The following is an 18558-nucleotide window of genomic DNA, read 5'->3' as shown; positions in this document are numbered from 1 at the left end:
TGGTAGCCGAAGTCTGTGAACTACCAGCTATCATGCATTTTATTCATAGAAAACTTGTAGATTATTATTCACAGCCTATTTATTCTTAACATTCATATAATTCTAGAAATTTGAGCATCAGGTTAAAAGTAGTAATTTCAGAGGGGGCACAGTATAGGTGGTTATGAGCCCAGCTTGAATTCTTACTAGTGAGGTAACCCTGGGCAAGTTACTTAATTTTTCTGTTCCTCAGTTTTTTTAACAGAAATAGTAAAATGGTACTCCTCTCAGGTTGTTGTGAAGCTATAAATAAGTTAATAGTTTTAAACACCTAGTTCAGTAAGTGTTAGTTACTATTGCTGTTGTTATGGTAAGAAAAGCAGTTAAAACAAGTTTAGCATCCTGTAGCCTACATACTTTTCAGTGAATACATACACAGTTAAATTATTCTGGAAAGCACTTATCAACTAAACTCAACTTATAAATAACTACCTGTGACCACTTCCACTCTCACTTCCTTCCACCCTACCCTAAAATATACTCCCAAGTTACCTAGGTCCACACTTGCATTTATTACTACCAGAAATGAGGTTGTTCTGCTTGGGGAAGCTGGAACTGGTTCTGTAGCTGATGTGATAGTAGGCTATTTCCCTGCAAGCCTCGAAGCTTCTCTTTCTATGAGAGCCCTTGTTTGCCTTCAGTTCTTCCTGCCCCCTCCATGCACTGGAGTACCTGCACCTCTCTGATAGCCACCATTGACCTTTGCCGTACCACTCCCATCCCATTCCACCTCACCTCCCTGTGTTCCAGCCCCTGCTATGTCCCCTTTCACACTGGCGTTCCTGCAGCATCATACCAGTATGGCATAGAAAGAGGAAGGTATGAAAGGAGTGGTTAGGGGAAGAAGACGAGACTTTTCTCACTGGCAACATGATTGAGGTAGTTGTGCTGCTGGCCACTCCATTCACATTTCCCAGAGCATTAATGCAGTACGTGGTGGTTATATGATTTTATACTGTCAATTATGTAATTTATTTGTATGTAAATTAAATAGATATTTATCTGGTTTGGTTTGCTTCTCTGAGGTTAGTGGTTCGGTTGGGGGAGTTTGGGGAGCTGGCTTGGCCAGGCTTGGGCACCCAAGCTTCCTTGATGTGCAGAGAATGTGGGGTTTGTAGTTCAGAGAGCTGAATTTGAATCCCAGTAATTCTGCTTCTGAACTCTGAGATCTTGATTGTTACTTTGGACCCTGTGCCTCATTGTCCTCACCTGTCCTACCTACCAGGTAGAGGTGTGATCAAATGATGTTGACATAAGAAACAAAACCTATTTTTCTTTCCATATCTAATTTATTAAAATGCTTCATAATTGATTTATTTAAGTGATTTTTTCCTGTAGCTCTTTGAAATTTTCTCTCCTTTTATAATTTTCGACCGTCAGGAGACTTTTTGCTCCCAAATGTTTTCACTTACATTTTGCAAGCTGAAACTTCGTGTCTGGCTCATATTTCCTGAGCCTTTTTAGACCTTAGGGAATATTTCTGTCATAAATGCCAGCAGGTTAAAATTATGTATCTCTTAATCTCTGAAAGTACCTAGTACATATGTTAAAAACAATAGGTGCTTAACATTTAAGAGAGTCAAGCAATAAGCTTTGAGTGAATCTTAAAGCTCATCTTAGGCCTTTTGAGTAATTATGGTATTTTAGGTTGAGACAGTTTTAAATAAATTGGTTTAGAACTGTGGCATCTCTCTTATACCATGTACCTAATTATCTTCTGCATACCAAACATCAGTTAATTAATATTTTCTTTTATTCTTCTCTTTTTCATCATTTTCCTCAGCTTTTCTCTTTTGTAATTAATATAGACTATTTTGGTAAACTCAAGATATGTCTTAAAACACTCTAAAAATGTTCGTTTTGGAAATGAGCCTGAAATTAGAGTTTATAAATGTCTGAAGCCTTTGAATTTTCTTTGTATTAACATTTCAGTCTTTCTGTGAAGCATGTGAGAAACTTGTTATTTAGGATTACTCATAAATCATCCTAACGTGTGATCTTGAGTTTTAGCAGTATTCTGCTGTCTCCTTATATCTGGAATAAGATTACAACTTCTAATTTTTTTGTTTGTTTTTGGTAGATTTAGAAACTGGTATTCTATGACATATTACAAAGTGCTAGTAGCTATGCAAAGGAATTTGAGAATATGATCATAATAACCCAATCCCCTTATATATTTTACTGTATAACATTCAGGACCCTTCTAAATTTCCTCATTATGGAGGGAACCTTCCCAAGTAAGGTATCGTGGCCATCTCAAATCCAATAACATAAAAGATGGGAAAAATGAAATTTAAAAGGGAAGAGTAAAGGAATTTTTAAAGTTTCAACTTATCAAAGAAAAACATATTGGGTATTTATATGATGTTCGCATTCCAGGCAATTAAGTATAACATTGTTCTATGTTTTATAAATCTAGAGAATTCTAGGTCTTTAACTTCTAGTATGCCAGGAAAAATAGTCATCACCATTTACCATCTGTGTTCAATGGACCCCTTAAGTCTTTTTACAAATAGTTTACACAAGTAAGAATTAAAAGATGAGAGAGCAACTTGAAATTTTAATAAAAAATGAGGCATGACAGACTCAAATTTTTATTCCATATTTTCCTGGTTTTGAAAGGTACATAACATGCAAAATGGGTATTGTTCTTTGAATGCCACTAACTGTTCATTAGCTGTCATGCCTTCTCTGGGATATATATCTATTTTATAAATGTTGATTTCAGTTTTCAGGGACATCTCTAGCTAGTTCTAGCTTACCATTATTTCTAGTTTTTCTTGCTCTTGCATTATCAAAATGCATTATTTTTAAGACTTTGACATTTTAAAATTTTAAGAGGAAAGTCATCTTCTTTTTCTTCCATAATTGTAAAACAGTACAACAGTTACAAGATCAATTCAATAATTTTATTTCTACATCATCTCTTTCCTTCTAGTTACCTTTGTATAGATACCCGCCTTGATCATTTGTCCACTTACATACTAAATCAAATGAGTATTGAAACACAAACACTAAAAAATGAGAGAAAACTGTCAAAATTTCTTTTAAAATACAGAATCATCAGTTTCGTGTTAAAAAATATTGCATCATTCTTCTTATTGATTTAGGCTAACTGGATGAAAAATATCTTAGTTTCTTTTTGACTTTGGAAACATTCTTCTCTCATCAATTCTTGTGTTAGGGAAAATTCATCTAGGATTATCTTCATCTGAAGACTCCTGGTCTGATATTTTGCGTACGTTATTATCATTTTATCATTTTTATTATAGTCTAGAGTGCTGCTCTACTTTTTGTATTTACCTTATAATTGTGAAATATCTTCCTGTCTCTTTTTTTTTTTCTCTTTGCCTTTATGGATGTTAAATTAAAAATTCTGAATCCTCAGTTGTGCTCTTTGATAGCTTAAAAAAAAAAAGACAAAGATGGTGTCTCCAGATGTCTTTTATATCTTCTTGGGAAGATGGTGCAATATTTTGGGCCATGCAGTAAGAAACCTAAAGGTTGATGCAATAGTAATGATTTATTTCACAATTGCATCATCCATCTAGCTCTGTGCTATTCGCTGCACTAGCCACTAGCCATGTGTGGCTGTTGAGCACTTGAAATGTGACTAGTCTAAAAATAAAAAGGTAAAAAAAAAAGAATGTAAAATGTCTTCTTAATTTTCCTATTCATTATTTGTTAAAATAGTACTATTTGGGATGTATGGGTTAAATTAAAAGTATATTATCAAAATTAATTTCACCTCTTTCATTTTGCCTTTTTAATGTGCCTACTAGAAAATTTAGTAGTGTATGTGTAGCTTCCATTTGTGGCTTGCAGTGTTTCTGTTGAATAGTGATGTTCTAGGTAATTCCATTCTTCTGTTATTATTTTGGTCATTTTCAGCAAAGTTAGAAATAACTGATAAGTTCAAATACTTATGGGATGATGATGAAACAGAATGTTTCAACATACAGAAAAAATAATGTATCTATAATGTATCTTAGATTCATGTAAGGCTCCTATAATGTATTTTAAATTCATAAAAGGGTCCAAAGGACTCGTTGGCAATTGTAAAATAGAATGAGTTTTATTCAGTTTTTTTAAGTAAATTTTCTTTTTCTTTGGAAGACTTCTAGGAATAAAAATAATGAAATCTCAATCCTTACAGATAATTACAGTTGTCCAGAAAAGTTAAAATTGAGTCCAGTGGGCCCTGATGGTATATCGAGAGCTATATTATATTTTACCCTTTACAGTTTCTAGCTTCGGGTCAGAGCTTTTCTTGACGTCATTTTTAGGTACCTAAATTTGTCGTGGCAGCATAGTAGACTCAGAGGAACCGCCTCCTGGTTCTTTGTGTGTTACTTGTAATAGTAATAAAGGGCTTAGTATGAAATCATTTATTAGCCTATAAGATGCATAGCGCATTTTATGATGATACACAAGCTGTATTAGCCACCATTTGATACATAACTTTAAAGTATAAGGTTTGAGTATTTGCTTGTCTAAATTGTAATAAATAATACTTCATATATAAACTTAACACCTTTTTTTTTTTCTCTTGTAGACTTTTGTGAATGATGTAAGAATTCCAGAACAGACTTATATCACCTTGAAACTTGAAGATAAGTTGAGATTTGGATATGATATCCTTATTGATTTTGTGCATTTATTAAATTTATTCAAAAATCTTTACTCCGGTGTAAATTAACATTTCTTGAGACATAAGAATTCATAATATAGGCATGCTGGAAGTCTCTGTGCCCTTCCAAACTAAAATACATGTTTAAAAAAATACTTTTTTTTTTTTTTTTTTGGTTATTATGCCTGTTCCTAAAAATAATCCTGGAAAAGTTGATGGACTCTTTTTTTTTCTCCTCACTCTGTATTATAGTTTCAGCAGAAGTATCCCTGCAGTGCTATTATATATGCAGTTGGGGTATCAAAGAATGTAACTGGGGAGAGGACAGAGAGTGTGTAATAGTAGCCCAGCCCAGGGATTTTTTTTTTCCTGGTTAAATGATAATGCCACAGGTCAACCTCCAGGAGAAATGTAAAGAATTTAACCCTATCTTTCCTTCTGTCCCCACTTTTACTCCATTTTATGCATTCCATCTCTGTTGCCTGTTCAATTCAAATTTTTCCATATCCTGTGTCTTCTGAGACCCATGCTCCCTGATTAAGTACATTATGCATTTAGCGTGTATTTAAAATTCTTTTGTTTGAAAATAGGATTCTAAGAACTGAATAAGGATATGATGGTGTTCTCCTAGTAAAGAATCACTAGTGAAGAGAAGAAGGGACATGATTGGATGAAGAAGAATAAAAGCATTTCTATTCATACAAGGCAAAAAGCTTTGTAAAAAGAACTTGTTTATATTTAATTAAAATACAGATATTATACATTATGCTGAATGGGTTTTTTTTCACTTTTAGTTTTTTCATTTACTGCATTTATCTGGACTTTGATATTAAGGAATGTATCAAATGTACTGGCAACTTGGATGTACTTTTATCACTGTAGCAGAGAAAATGTCTCAGCTAAGTAGAGCTGATACTTAGGTAAAGTAAATGTACTGACACTTTAAAATTGTTCCTAGAGCATAACTAGCTTTTATTTTAGATTTAACTTAAAATTTATGAAAAAAATAGTATTGTAGCACATCATATAACCTTTATACTTGTAGAGCCAAAGCAGCATGTGAAAAGTGAAACCATTAAACATTAATACCTTTGATTTGTATATTTTAAATCCTTTAAAAAATATGTATCACATAAAATGATTAGGAATTAGCATTAAAGCCTTGATTCAGGGGTTATTTTCTACCAACCTAAGTTTCATCAAAAAATAAATACAGGTATATTTGGAATTTAAGTAACTCAATTCATTTGACATCAGCTGTTTCAAAACATGAGAAAATAGTAGGAAATTTGGGTTTCAGTAAAACTCTATAAAGTTTACTTTGAATTTTAAATCAAGAAGAAACTATTGAGAAGCAACTCATCATCTTTTGTAGATTGCATAATGATTTCTTAATAGAGAACTAATATTTCCTTATATAATTGCTCACAATATTTCTGTCGAAAATTCCTGGGACAAATGTTTTGTTCCCAAGGACTTTTTCAGGGCTGTAAATCAGTGTTGAGCCAGAACGACTACCCAGATCCTCAGGTTAGGCTCAGTTGATTTCATTATTTAAAAATAGCATTTCATATTGCTTTTGATTTTTGAGCATTGTGTATAAATGAACATTGGGCTGTTTCAGTGGCAGAAATTTTATTATATAGGATGAAATTTTAAAAAACAAATTTATTCTGATACCAGACTGAAGTCACTATCATGCTTTATTCATAATTAAAATTAAGTTTAATAGCTAGTCTACAAACTGTTATACCTTGTAGTTGAAAACTGTTTAATTAAAATGCCACAGCAATAGAAAGAACAGTTTTACCATGAATTGAGACTGGAACTAAGAAACAGAATTTATCTGCCAAAAGTTTTTTTTCTAACCGGAGAAATTGATTTGGAAAAGCAAGTAGTGAAATATCCAAGTTTAAGAAATGACTATAAACTCAGGAGGTATAGTAAAATGCTGCAGTAATCAAGATAAACTTCAGAAGGGGGTAATATATCTCCAGATGGCCAGAAATGTAGCGGGTAAGCAAGCCTAAGTTCATTTATTTTACAATTATTTATTAAATGTCTCCCATGTGCCGGGCATAGTCCCCGCAGTCTGGGGGTACAGTACTACATAAAACAGATCACAGTCTCTGTCTTCCTGGAGCTTACACTTTAATGGGGTTGGAGGGAACTGACAGCACGCACAAAAAGGATAATAGAGGGTGATAAATTCTATGGAGAAAAAGTCTGAATGGGAGACAGAGAGCTAGTGCTGGTGAGTGAGAAGTTATAATTTTAAAAAGGCTATTCATGAAGACTTCACTGAGAAGCCAGCAATGGAGCAGGTAAAGACGCTGGCCTTAATGGATCTATCCGGGGAAACTGCTCTTCAAGCAGATAGAAGAGTTAAGTGCAAGACTTAAACCAGGAGCATGTTTGCCATATTTGAGGAACAGCCTTAGAAGTCAGTGTGGCTGGAGCCAGTGAAGAGTAGGAGAATATGGGGAGCCAGAGTGTATCACCCTAAATAGGCCACTATAAGAATTTTGGCTTTTATTTTAAGTGAAATGGGGAGCCATTAGAGGGTTTGATCAGAGGAGTGATGTGATAATGACTTATATGTTTACAAGAATCCTCTGGTTACTCTTTTTCAAAGACTAAGGGTGGAAGTGGGCAGCGGTGAAAAGAGGGAGACCAGTTAGGAGGCTGTACAGTAGTTGGCAGTAGTTCCAAGTGAGCAGTAATGGAGGTTCGGACCAGGGTGACAGAAGCAGAGGTAGTGAGAAATGATAGAATTCTGTACATGTGTTGAAGATGGAGCCAGTAATATTCTTGATTAGATTGGATGTAGACTAAGAGAAAGAAAAGAGTCAAGGATGAATCCAAGACTGTACAGTTGATTTAAACAATTAGAAAAGTAGAGTCACCATTAACTGACAGCATATTCTGTGGGTAGAGCAGATATTATGGGGAAAATGGGAAGAATATTCCCCCCAAATCCATTTGAATTTGGTTTAATTGAATTTTGCCACTGTTACTGTTTTCTTTTTGATTTCTGCTGTCTTTATTAATTTCTTCTAAGTGAAAGCTGAGATAATTCAAGATCTTTCTTTTCTAATATAGGCATTTAGTGCTATAAAATTTCCCCTAGGTACAGGCATACCTTGGAGATATTGTGGTTTCAGTTCCAGACCACTGCAATATTGCAAAAAGCCAGTCACACAAATTTTTTGGTTTCCCAATGAGTATGAAAGTTATGTTTATAAACAACATTGGAGTCTGTTAAGTGTGCAATAGCATTATGTCTAAAAAAATTGTATATACCTTAATTTAAAAATACTTTATTGCTAAAAAATGTTAACTCTCATCTGAGCCTTCAGCGAGTCCTGATCTTTTTACTGATGCAGGGTCTTGTCTCAGTGTTGACGGCTGCTGACTGATCAGGGTGGTGGCGGCTGAAGGTTGAGGTGGCTGTGGCCATTTCTTAGAATAAGACAGCAGTGAAGTTTGTCACATCGGTTGACTCTTCCCTTCAAGAACAGTTTTTCTGTAGTACGCAATGTTGTTTCATAGCATTTTATCCACAGTAGAACTTCTTTCAAAATTGGAGTCAGTCCTCTCAAATCCTGTTGCTGTTTTATCAACTGAGTTTATGCATTATTCTGAATACTTTGTTGTCATTTCAAAATCGTCACAGCATCTTCATGGGGAAGAGTTTCCACCTCAAGAAACCATTTTCTGGGACTTCACTGGTGGTCCAGTGGTTAAGACTCTGCACTTCCAGTGCAGAGGGCACAGGTTCATCCCTGGTCGGGGAAGTTCCGCATGCTGAACGGTGCAGCCAAAAAACAAACAACAAGAAACCACTTTCTTTGCTCCTTCATAGGAAGCAACTCCTTATGCGTTCAAGTTTTATCATGAGATTGCAGCAATTCACTCACATCTTTAGGCTCCACTTCTAATTCTAGTTTTCTTGCTGTTTCCACCACATCTGCAGTTACTTGTTCCACTGAAGTCTTGAACCACTCAAAGTCACCCATGGGGGTTGTAATCAACTTCTTCCAAACTCCTGTTAATGTTGATATTTTAATCTCTTCCCATGAATCATGAATGTTCTTAACAGCATCTAGAATGGTGAGTCTTTTCCAGAAGGTTTTCAATTGACTTTTCCCAGATCCATCAGAGGAATCACTGTATATGGCAGCTTTATGAAATGTATTTATTCAATAATAAGACTTGAAAGTCGAAATAACTCCTTGATCCATGGGCTGCAGAATGGATGTTGTTGTTAGCAGGCATGAAAACAACATTAATCTTGTACATCTCCATCAGAGCTCTTGCATGGCCAGGTGCATTGTCACTGAGCAGAAATATTTTGAAAGGAATCTTTTTCTGAGCAGTAGGTCTCAAACAGTGGGCTTAAAGTATTCATTAAATCATGTTGTAAACAGATGTGCTGTCGTCCAGGCTTTATTGTTCAACTGTTAGAGCACAGGCAGAGCAGATTTAGCATAATTCTTAAGGATCCTAGGATTTTCAGAATGGTAAGTAAGCATTGGCTTCAACTTAAAGTCACCAGCTGCATTAGCCCTTAACAAGAGAGTCATCTTGCCCTTTGAAGCTTTGAAGCCAAGGCATTGACTTCTGCTCTCTAGCTATGGAAGTCCGTCCTAGAGGGCATCTTCTTCCAAAGAAGACTGTTTTGTCTACACTGAAAATCTGTTGTTTAGTGTAGTCACCTCCATTATAATTCTTAGCTAGATCTTCTGGATAACTTGCTGTAGCTTCTACATCAGCACTTGCTGCTTCACTTTGCAATTTTATGTTATGGAGACAGCTTCTTTTCCTATGCTTCATGAACCAGCCTCTGCTACCTTCACACGTTTCTTCTGCAGCTTCCTCACCTCTCTCAGCCTTCATTGAGGAGAGCTAGGGCCTTGCTCTGGATTAGACTTTGGCCTAAGAGAAAGTTGTGGTCTGATCTTCTGTTCAGACCACTCAAACTTACTCCAGGTTAGCAATAAGGCTGTTTAGCTTTCTTATTATTCATGTGGTCACTAGAGTAGCACTTTTAATTTCCCTCAAGAACTTTCCCTTTGCATTCACAATTTGGCTGACTGGCACACGAGGCCTAGCTTTGGTTCTGTCTTGGCTTTTGACATGCCTTCCTCACTAAGTTTAGTCATTTCTAGCTTTTAACATAAAGTGAAAGATGTGTGACTCTTCATTTCACTTGAATATTTGGAGGTTATCATAGGGTTATTAATTGGCCTAATTTCAATGTCGTTGTGTCTTAGGGAATAGGGTGGCCTGAGGAGAGGAACAGGAACGGCCAGTTGGTAGACCAGTCAGAACTTGCACAACATCTATCAGTTAAGTTCACCATCTTATATGGGTGAGGTTCATGGTGCCCCAAAACAATTACAATAGTAACATCAAAGATCACTGATGACAGATCACCATAATAAATATAAAAATAATGAAAACGTTTGAATTATCGTGAGAATTACCAAAATGTGATACAGAGATACAAAGTGAGCAAATGCTGTTAGAAAAATGGCTCTGATAGACTTGCTGGGTGCAGCGTTGCCACAAACCTTCAGTTTGTGAAAAACACAATATCTGCAAAGCACAATAAACGGAAGTGCAATAAAACAAAGTATGCCTGTAATGCTTTAACATGCAAGATACTTTCTAGTTTCTCTTTTGATCTTTGCATCATTGGGTTATTTAATCTTTGTTACTTAGTTTCTAAATATTTGGAGATTTTTCCCAGAGACTTTGTTATTAATTTCTAATTTAATCCCATAGTGGTCAGGAACATACTATGTATATCTCAAATCCTGTCCTGTCACCCAGAATATATCTAGTCTATCTGGGTAAATATTCTCTATGTACTTGAAAAGAATGTGCATTCTACTGCTTTTGGTTGGAGTATTCTATTAATGTCGGTTAGGCCAGGTTAGTTGGTAGTGTTGTTCGCATCTTCTCTATTTTACTGATTTGTTGTCTACTTGTTCTGTCAATTTTTGAGAAAGAGATATTGAAATCTTGGGCTGTAATTGGGTTTGTCTGTTTCTCCTTGCAGAAGTTTTTGCTTCATGTAATTTGAAACTCTATTATTAGTTATGTAAACATTTAGAATTATTGTGTCCTCTTGGTAAGTTGATCCCCTTTATAATTATAAAATGACCTCCTTTGTCTGTGATAATACTACTTTTTGCCCTGAAATCTGGTTTGTCTAGACATTAGTTTTGGATTGGTGTTAGCATGGTATATCTCTTGCATTCTTTTACTTTTAACCTATTGTCTCTACATTTGAAGTAGGCAGCATATAGTTGGTCTTACTGTTTCATTCAATCTGATCATTTCTGCCTTCATTTGGGGGCTTAGAGCATTCACATTTAATGATGTGGTTAGACTTAAATCTATCATCTTGATATTTGTGCTCAATTTGCCCCATCATTTATTTTTCTTTTTCTCTTAATTAATTTTGGATTATTTAAACCTTTTTTAGGATTTCATTTTGTCTCCTTTGTTAGCTTATTACTGTAACACTCTTTAAAAAATTTTAGTGGTTGTTTTAAGATTTATAATTTTATCCTTAATTTTAAGCTGTATTTTCAAGTGACATTATACCACTTCACGTATAGTATAAGAGCGTTACAGTAGTATACTTTCTTCTGTCCTGAATTTTGTGCTATGGTTGTCATACATTTTATTTTTATATATGTTACAAATCCCATTCTACATTGTTATCAGTAAAACATCAGTTATCTTTTAAAGAGATTTAAATAATAAGAAAAATATCTTAGATTTTTATGGCCTTTGTACTCATATCTTAAACCAATGTAGCTACCATTTCTTGTGCTCTTCATCCTTTTTTATAGATCCATGTTTTCATCTAGTATCATTTTCTTTCTATGTAAAGAACTTCCTATAATATTTGTTATAGTATGGCACTGCTGGTGATGAATTCTTTCATCTTTTTTATGTCTGGAAAAGCATTTCATTTTAGTTATTGGAAGTTATTTTTTCTGGGCATAGAATTCTAAATGACATTTCTTTTCTTTCAGTTACTTTAAAGTTGTTGCTCCACTGTATTCTCACTTGCATTGGTTCCCTTTTCCCCTGGTTTTGAGCAGTTTGATTATGATGTGCCTTTGTGCAGTTTTCTTCATGTTTCTTGTGCTTGAGGATTTTTGAGCTTCTTGGCTATGTGGGTTTATACTTTTAATCAAATTTAGAAAAAATTTCAGCCATTATTTCTTCAAATCTTTTTTTTCCGTCCTCCCTATTTTTTTTCCAAAGACTTCAAGTAAATGTATATTAGCCTACTTGAAGTTGTCTCCTAGCTTACTGAGGCTCTATTTATTATTTTTTAATAATTATCTGTTCTCTCTGCATTTCAATTTGGGTTGTTATTATTGTTTACTAAACTTTTCTTTGGCTGTGTCTAATCTGCAGTTAACCCATCCAGTATAGTTTTCAGCTCTAGAAGTTCAATTTGGATTTTGTTTTTGGTATCTTCCAAGTCTCTACTTATTTTTTTTAAATAATATAATAACTGTGTTAAAATGTTTGTTGACATCTGTGTCAGTTCTGGGTCGGTTTTGATTGTTTTTTGCATTCACTGTAAGTTTTGACTGAATGGCAGACATTGTGAATTTTTACCTTGTTGAGTATTATATGCATATTTTTGGATTCCTATAAATATTTTTGAGCTTTGTTCTGGGAAACAGGTTACTTGGAAACAATTTCATCATGTTGAGTCTTGCTTTTAAGATTTGTTAGGCTTCTAAGATTAGTCTGGGATTAATTAATTCCCCACTACAGAGGCAAGGTCTTTCTGTATACTCTGCTGTAGGGGTCAGCAAAACTATTGGTAAATCTGACTCTCAGGCTGTATTTGTAAATAAAGTTTTATTGGCACACAGCGATATACACTCACTTACATATTTCTATGGCCGCTTTTATACTACCACAGCAGAGTTGAGTAGTTGCAACAGAGACCATATGGCCCTCAAAATGTTTACTGTCTGCCCCTTTTTAGAAACAATTTACCAATCCCTGCTTTATCCAGTGGCTCATGATACATGAGGTTTTCCAGCTTGGCTGTTGTAATTAGACACTATTTCTGGCCCTGCTTGAGCACTGGGCACTCTAATACTTTCAAGTGGTTCTTGTCCCGGTCGTTTCTCAAATGAATGTGCTGATCGGTATTCAGCTGAATACTTGAGCAAGTCCCTGTAACAGTCTCTGGAATTCTGTCTCTGTGCAGCTGTCTTCTCTTCAGTACTCAGTCCCATCAACTCTAGTCACCTTGGTCTCCCTAGACTCTCAACCCTCTGTCTTCCACAGCTCAGAGAGTCTGCCAGGTTCTGCCTGGATTACCCATCCTTGCAGTGTGACTTGGAAGCTCTCTTAAGGTAGTGAGTTGGGGCAGTGATTGCACTCACTTTGCTTTGTTCCTCTTCACTCAAGACAGTGGTCTTTTGTTACCTGGTGTTGATTGTCTTGCAGACCATGGTTTTATGTATTTTGTCTGGTTTTCAATTGTTTCTTATTTAAAGAAATGCGGAAATAATCTATAAAGATTAATGATTTTTAGTAAGCAAGATTTAAGTAAGCATGTAACTTTCTTCTGGAATTTTTTGAGATATAATTGACATACAACTATAGTTAATATTACTGTATTGTATATTTTGTAACTTATTGACATCATAAGTAATTGTACCTTAGATTGTCATTTTTCTGAATTAACCAAGTTAGAAACAGTTACCTGGGTCTGTACCACTAGGAAGATAGTAGCTTTGGAGGGAAAAGCTGAGGTTAGGGCAGTCTCAAAATCTCGTAGTCATACCAGAGTTCTCAGGTAAATTCATGACCTAAACAGAAGGATTTTTGAGGGCTTTGGTGCCCCACACAGGAGTTTTTTGGTAAGGTAAAGTGTGCGAACCTATGAGTTACACCCTCTTATAAGTTTTCCTTGATCTTAAAAAAGTCTAAATCTAAAGAGAATACCCCAGACTAGCCTTGAATAGCCTTAAAAGCCCTCCCAGGAGAATCTAGAAGCATCAGAAAACACTCACAGCAGGCTAAAATCATTTGTTTCCCGTTGAAAAAAATAGAAATGGCTTTCAATATTTTTAAGGTGCTGTGTTTAACATTGAAAATGTAGGAATGCTATGAATCTTCTCCAGCTGTTAATAAGTTTCTTGGGGGTAAAACAAAGTTACTAGATTTTTACTTTTTATTAGCTATACTTAGTTATGAACTGTATATTGTCATATATACCAACAAATGTATATCAGCATATGTAAATAACAAAAAAGGAAAATTTTATTATTTCACAGTTATAGGAAGCAATGTAAACTGATAGGAAACCCCTGCACCTGGTATTCAGTTGAATAGATTGTTATCTTGGGTTCTGCCCCGTTAGTCCTCAAGTTCCTCATCTATAGAATGGGAAGGCAGGTTAATGGAATTGAACAGGATATTCCCAAAGCGCTTTACAATTCTAAAAAATTCTGAGTTTTTATTATTTTAATGAGTAGAACTATCGGTCAAATACTCGTTAACAAGTTTACTGCTTGTTATGCGTGGGAAGTCTGTTTTTCTCCCACGTGGTAATTAAAGCTTTCTACCCTTGAAGTCACGGGTGCTCTGAATTGGTAAAGAAGACTAGAATTTACTATGTGGTTATAAAAGTCCTTTCATTACAGGGTTAAGTAATGGTGAGAAATGTGACCTCTACTGTTTAGTGAAAGATCTTTTTAATATACAGAGGCATTGTTCTTTTTTGTATAATAATGAAAGCATTCATTATATCTAGCTTTTGGTTCTAATCTGTATAGAATCAGTTGTTTGATAATGTAGTATGACCCTGATTGCAATTCATGGGGGGAAGGAGTGGTTGTAGTTGCTGTTAAGACCCTAATTATAACATTTCTTTTGCACTTTCAAGATGAACTTCATTTTATCAATGCTTGTGAAGTAGGAGTAATTGAATTCCTTCAGGATTTACTGTTGGGTAATCACTGATGATGTACTTCTTTTTAGATTTTTGTGATTAGCTATCAATATAATTTGATCCAGCTACTTTCTCTTTGTGGTCATATTATTGTTAGTGAGAACTGAAAATGTCTTTTGTGCTTCAATTAATCATCCAGTTATTCGCTTCTTGAAGGCCATGATCACCTAAGTTTAGAATTACTTGCTAGATTTTAAGATTTTATTTAGTATTTAAAAATGAAATTTTTATATTTGTGAGCATATTTTAACATTTAATTCTTAAAGAGAATATAGTCATTCTACTGTAACTACCTGTAGAAAATAGGACAATTTCTATATTATCTTTGATCATTTTAAGCTTGATTATCAGAATTTTGAAATTATATTCTTCCTTAGCCCTGTTTACATACAAATCTTTTCACTGTAGTACGAGGAGAAATGAGGGTCCCTGAAGAAGCTCTAAAGGTAAAAAGATTTTACTTATTTCTTTCGTAAATCTACCATTTACTAGGGTTGATTTCACTCATGTATATTTCACTTCCATTTTAAAATGTTTTATAGCACGAGAAGTTTACCATTCAGCTTCAATTGTCCCAAAAATCTTCAGAATCAGAATTATTGAAATCTGCATGTGCCAAAAGCATAGATTCAAAGGTAGCAGATACCATGGCAGAAGTGCCGCACAAAGCTACAGAAGCACTAAAATCTGAGGAAAAAGCCATAGGTAAGTTAACCTCTTTCAAAATATCATATTTATACTCGATTATGAAGAAATTGCATGCTTTGTTCTCAAAAGCTTGGCCATACCCTTATAAAAATAATGAATGATAATAATGACAATTTCAGAGTGGGTTTTAACGCAGCCAGTGCTTCATTAGAAAGCATTATAAAACATATAATTATATGGCAGTTGTATGTAGGTGTGTTTAACATGTTTAAATATTTGAGGAAAGTACATATAATTTGCCTTATAGTATTTTTATTATTTCATGTTTGCTACTTTTTTTTCTGGATTGTAACCGAAATGAATGAAAAGGAAATGTCCAGTAATGCCTACATCATCATAATTATTGTATTTATAGTATTCCAGGAACTGTAAAAAATATTTTATATAGATAATCCCATTCATACAAAAGCAATTTTTAAAACTGCTAGACATTACCAGATTGCTCAAATATAAATCTGTTAGTCCAGTTAACAACTAGTTTAAATTTAGTTACTGTGCAATGCCCTTAGGTTTTAATAAAAAATAAAAAATGGTCACTTATACGAAAATATAGTTTTGTCTTTAATATTTAGATTTATGAGCCATTTCTGTATACCAAAGAACTAATTACACTTTGACAAAAAGCTATTGGGCTATAGCAGTTTACATTACTTAGATAATAGCCAGTGCAGAATTTCATCTATTTCATCATGTTCAATATTGAATGAGATTCACAAATACTAAGTTATTCAACTTAGAGTGCTTTTCAGCTATCTAGACTATACAGTTGACCCTTGAACAACACTGCTTTGAACTATGCAGGTCCACTTATGCAGATTTTTTTTCAGTAGTAAACACTACAATACTACAGGGTCCACTTTAGTTGAATCTACGAATGTGGAACTGCATATATGGGGGGACTGTGGACTTGGAAGGCTGACTATAAGTTATACTCGAATTTTCAACTGCAGGGAGGGTTGAGGCTCCTAACCCCATGTTGTTCAGGGGTCAGCTGTACTTTTTCATTTAATAAATCAACAGGGCAATTCTAGCATTCTGCAAAAGCATTTTTTTTCCCGTTTCACATGCTTTAGACAGATTTTTCCCACCTCTTTCCAGATACTTCTGCTATGCCCCGTGGTACTCCATTATATGGGCAGCCATCATGGTGGGGGGATGATGAGGTGGATGAACAAAGAGCTTTCAAGTCAAATGGCAAACCTGAAGAGAAAAATCGTGAAACTGGAACATCAGGTAAAAAAATCTCAGACTATGACGTTAAGTAGGTATTTTAGGAAGAACTTATCATCAAAGCAAAAATCTGTCTACCCTTAAAAGAGATGTCTCCTATTCTTTAATATGATAAAAATAGTTGATGAATGTTTTAATGACGTTGTCATTTTAAATTAAATTTATTTATTATGAATGATTCTCTCATAAAGTATTAATTCTAATATCTTTGTAAATCACTTTTATTTAAAATATTTTTCCTTATGTAACTTATTTATGAGGGTGTTAAAACTTGATATATAGTTAAATAATATAATTGGGCATTTTAAGTATTTTTAAATAATTATTAAAATGTTTTAATTATACCAAAATAGTAACTACAAACTAGTTTTGTGTGTTTTCATTAGATTCACAAACATATAATCATATTTTTAAATGAAAATTTTTTATTATGTTCAAAATGTTGTATGAAGTTTAAAACTTCTTTAAAATCTTAGTGTGCCCAATTTGTTGGGGTATGTTAGCAACAAGATTAGCTGTTCAGCAGCCAGAATGAAGAAATAATTCTAGATCACATTCTCAGATTAATAGTCAAGGAACATAATCTTTTGTTGCTGGAGAAGTTTAGTAATGAACTAAGTGAAAAGCCAGAAAATCAAGATTTCCAGGAAATAAATGGAGGTATCAGTTGTCTATCACACAAGGACTTGACAAGGACATCAACACTGAAGGATGAACAACCAGTTTCCGTGATAATAGCAGATAAGGATTAGAACTGGAGGAATTAAATACAGGCACCAGGGAGCAGTATGGAAAGCCAGCTTTGACTCTGAGTCAAGGATAGATTCCATCAGAAGTCCTGTCAACTTTCTACCTTTGACCATAATTCTACAAGATAAATAAGAGATTTTTCTTAGCTGGAGAATAAGAGCACTGGTTCTTAAATATGCTCTAATTTTACCAGGATACAAGTCTTAGAAAGCTGGCCTTATCAACTTGATCTCAAAGTGCCCCAAACTGAAAGTTGTGAACCTTGCAAATAAATTCCCATCTCAGTTTCCTTGTTTCTGTGGCCAACACGGTTTTTTCTTCATGTTCAAGCTCAGAAACTTAGTATTATTTAGCATACCCTCAAATGCAAATAATAGAAATGCCACCTGAGACTAAACAGGAAGGAAATCTACTGGCTTAAATAAATAACTGAACCTCTTCAGCATTGGTTAATGCAGCATCTCAATGGTGTCATCAGCTAGCTATTTTCTCTCGGACTCTCTGCCCTTCTATTCACAGTGGCTGCATACTGAGGGAGTTTCCCCTCGTACTCATAGGCTGCTTGCCAGTAGCAGTTGGAGTGCATGCTACTTTGATCACATCCAGTGGGAAATAGCAAAGGTCGCTTCTAGAAGAACCCCTGGAAACTTTCCCCAAAGTTTTCAACACATTTGTCATCTCATTGGCCTCTCATGGGTTCAGAAGTAGGTCACCTGCTTATTTCTGAACCAATCCCTGGCAAGGGTTATGAGATTATCCTTAAGCCAATCGTACCCATCCTGAAGCTGAATATGGGGTTAGTTTTCCCCTAAGGCACATGAGCTGTATCAGGAAAGAGTTAGAGATACCTGGGAATGTTGGAGTTCTTTTAGGAGGGAGGAACAGGAAATGCATTTTGGAAGACAGTCAAGAATGTCTACTTTATATGAAATCTTTGTGTCTTCCCTTCCTTTCACCTCATCTATTATATTGCCTACTTCTGTTGCCCTTTTTTTCCATTGAATCATAATTGAACTATTTCCAGTTTCAACCCTTCTGCAGTTAATTTTGTATAATAAATCTAAGCTGCCGTTTACTTCCTTTCTTTAAGAAACTACAGTAGCTTCCTTTTGCTTGCCAAATAGATATTATGTCAAAGTTCTCTCTAATTTTGTTGCACTTTCCTTAGCCTTGTAACCCACTACCGGTT

At 34.7% G+C, this 18558-nt stretch overlaps 1 protein-coding gene across 11 annotated transcripts in view; it reads left to right on the top strand.

The window, feature by feature from the left end:
* Nucleotides 1-18558, top strand: part of CEP170 (centrosomal protein 170) — a 145151-nt gene that overhangs the window by 59861 nt on the left and 66732 nt on the right. For all 11 annotated transcript variants that reach the window (XM_036862940.1, XM_036862997.1, XM_036862987.1 and 8 more), the window contains exons 4-7: nt 4595-4673; nt 15069-15127; nt 15224-15386; nt 16488-16622. In XM_036862940.1, coding sequence (XP_036718835.1) covers nt 4595-4673; nt 15069-15127; nt 15224-15386; nt 16488-16622 — 436 coding nt within the window. The remainder of the gene's footprint in view (nt 1-4594; nt 4674-15068; nt 15128-15223; nt 15387-16487; nt 16623-18558) is intronic.

Source organism: Balaenoptera musculus, chromosome 1 (assembly GCF_009873245.2).
Source record: "Balaenoptera musculus isolate JJ_BM4_2016_0621 chromosome 1, mBalMus1.pri.v3, whole genome shotgun sequence".
Taxonomy (NCBI): Eukaryota; Metazoa; Chordata; class Mammalia; order Artiodactyla; family Balaenopteridae; genus Balaenoptera; species Balaenoptera musculus.
The sequence above is the reverse complement of the archived record's forward strand: the minus strand, read 5'-3'. Positions and strand labels throughout refer to the sequence as shown.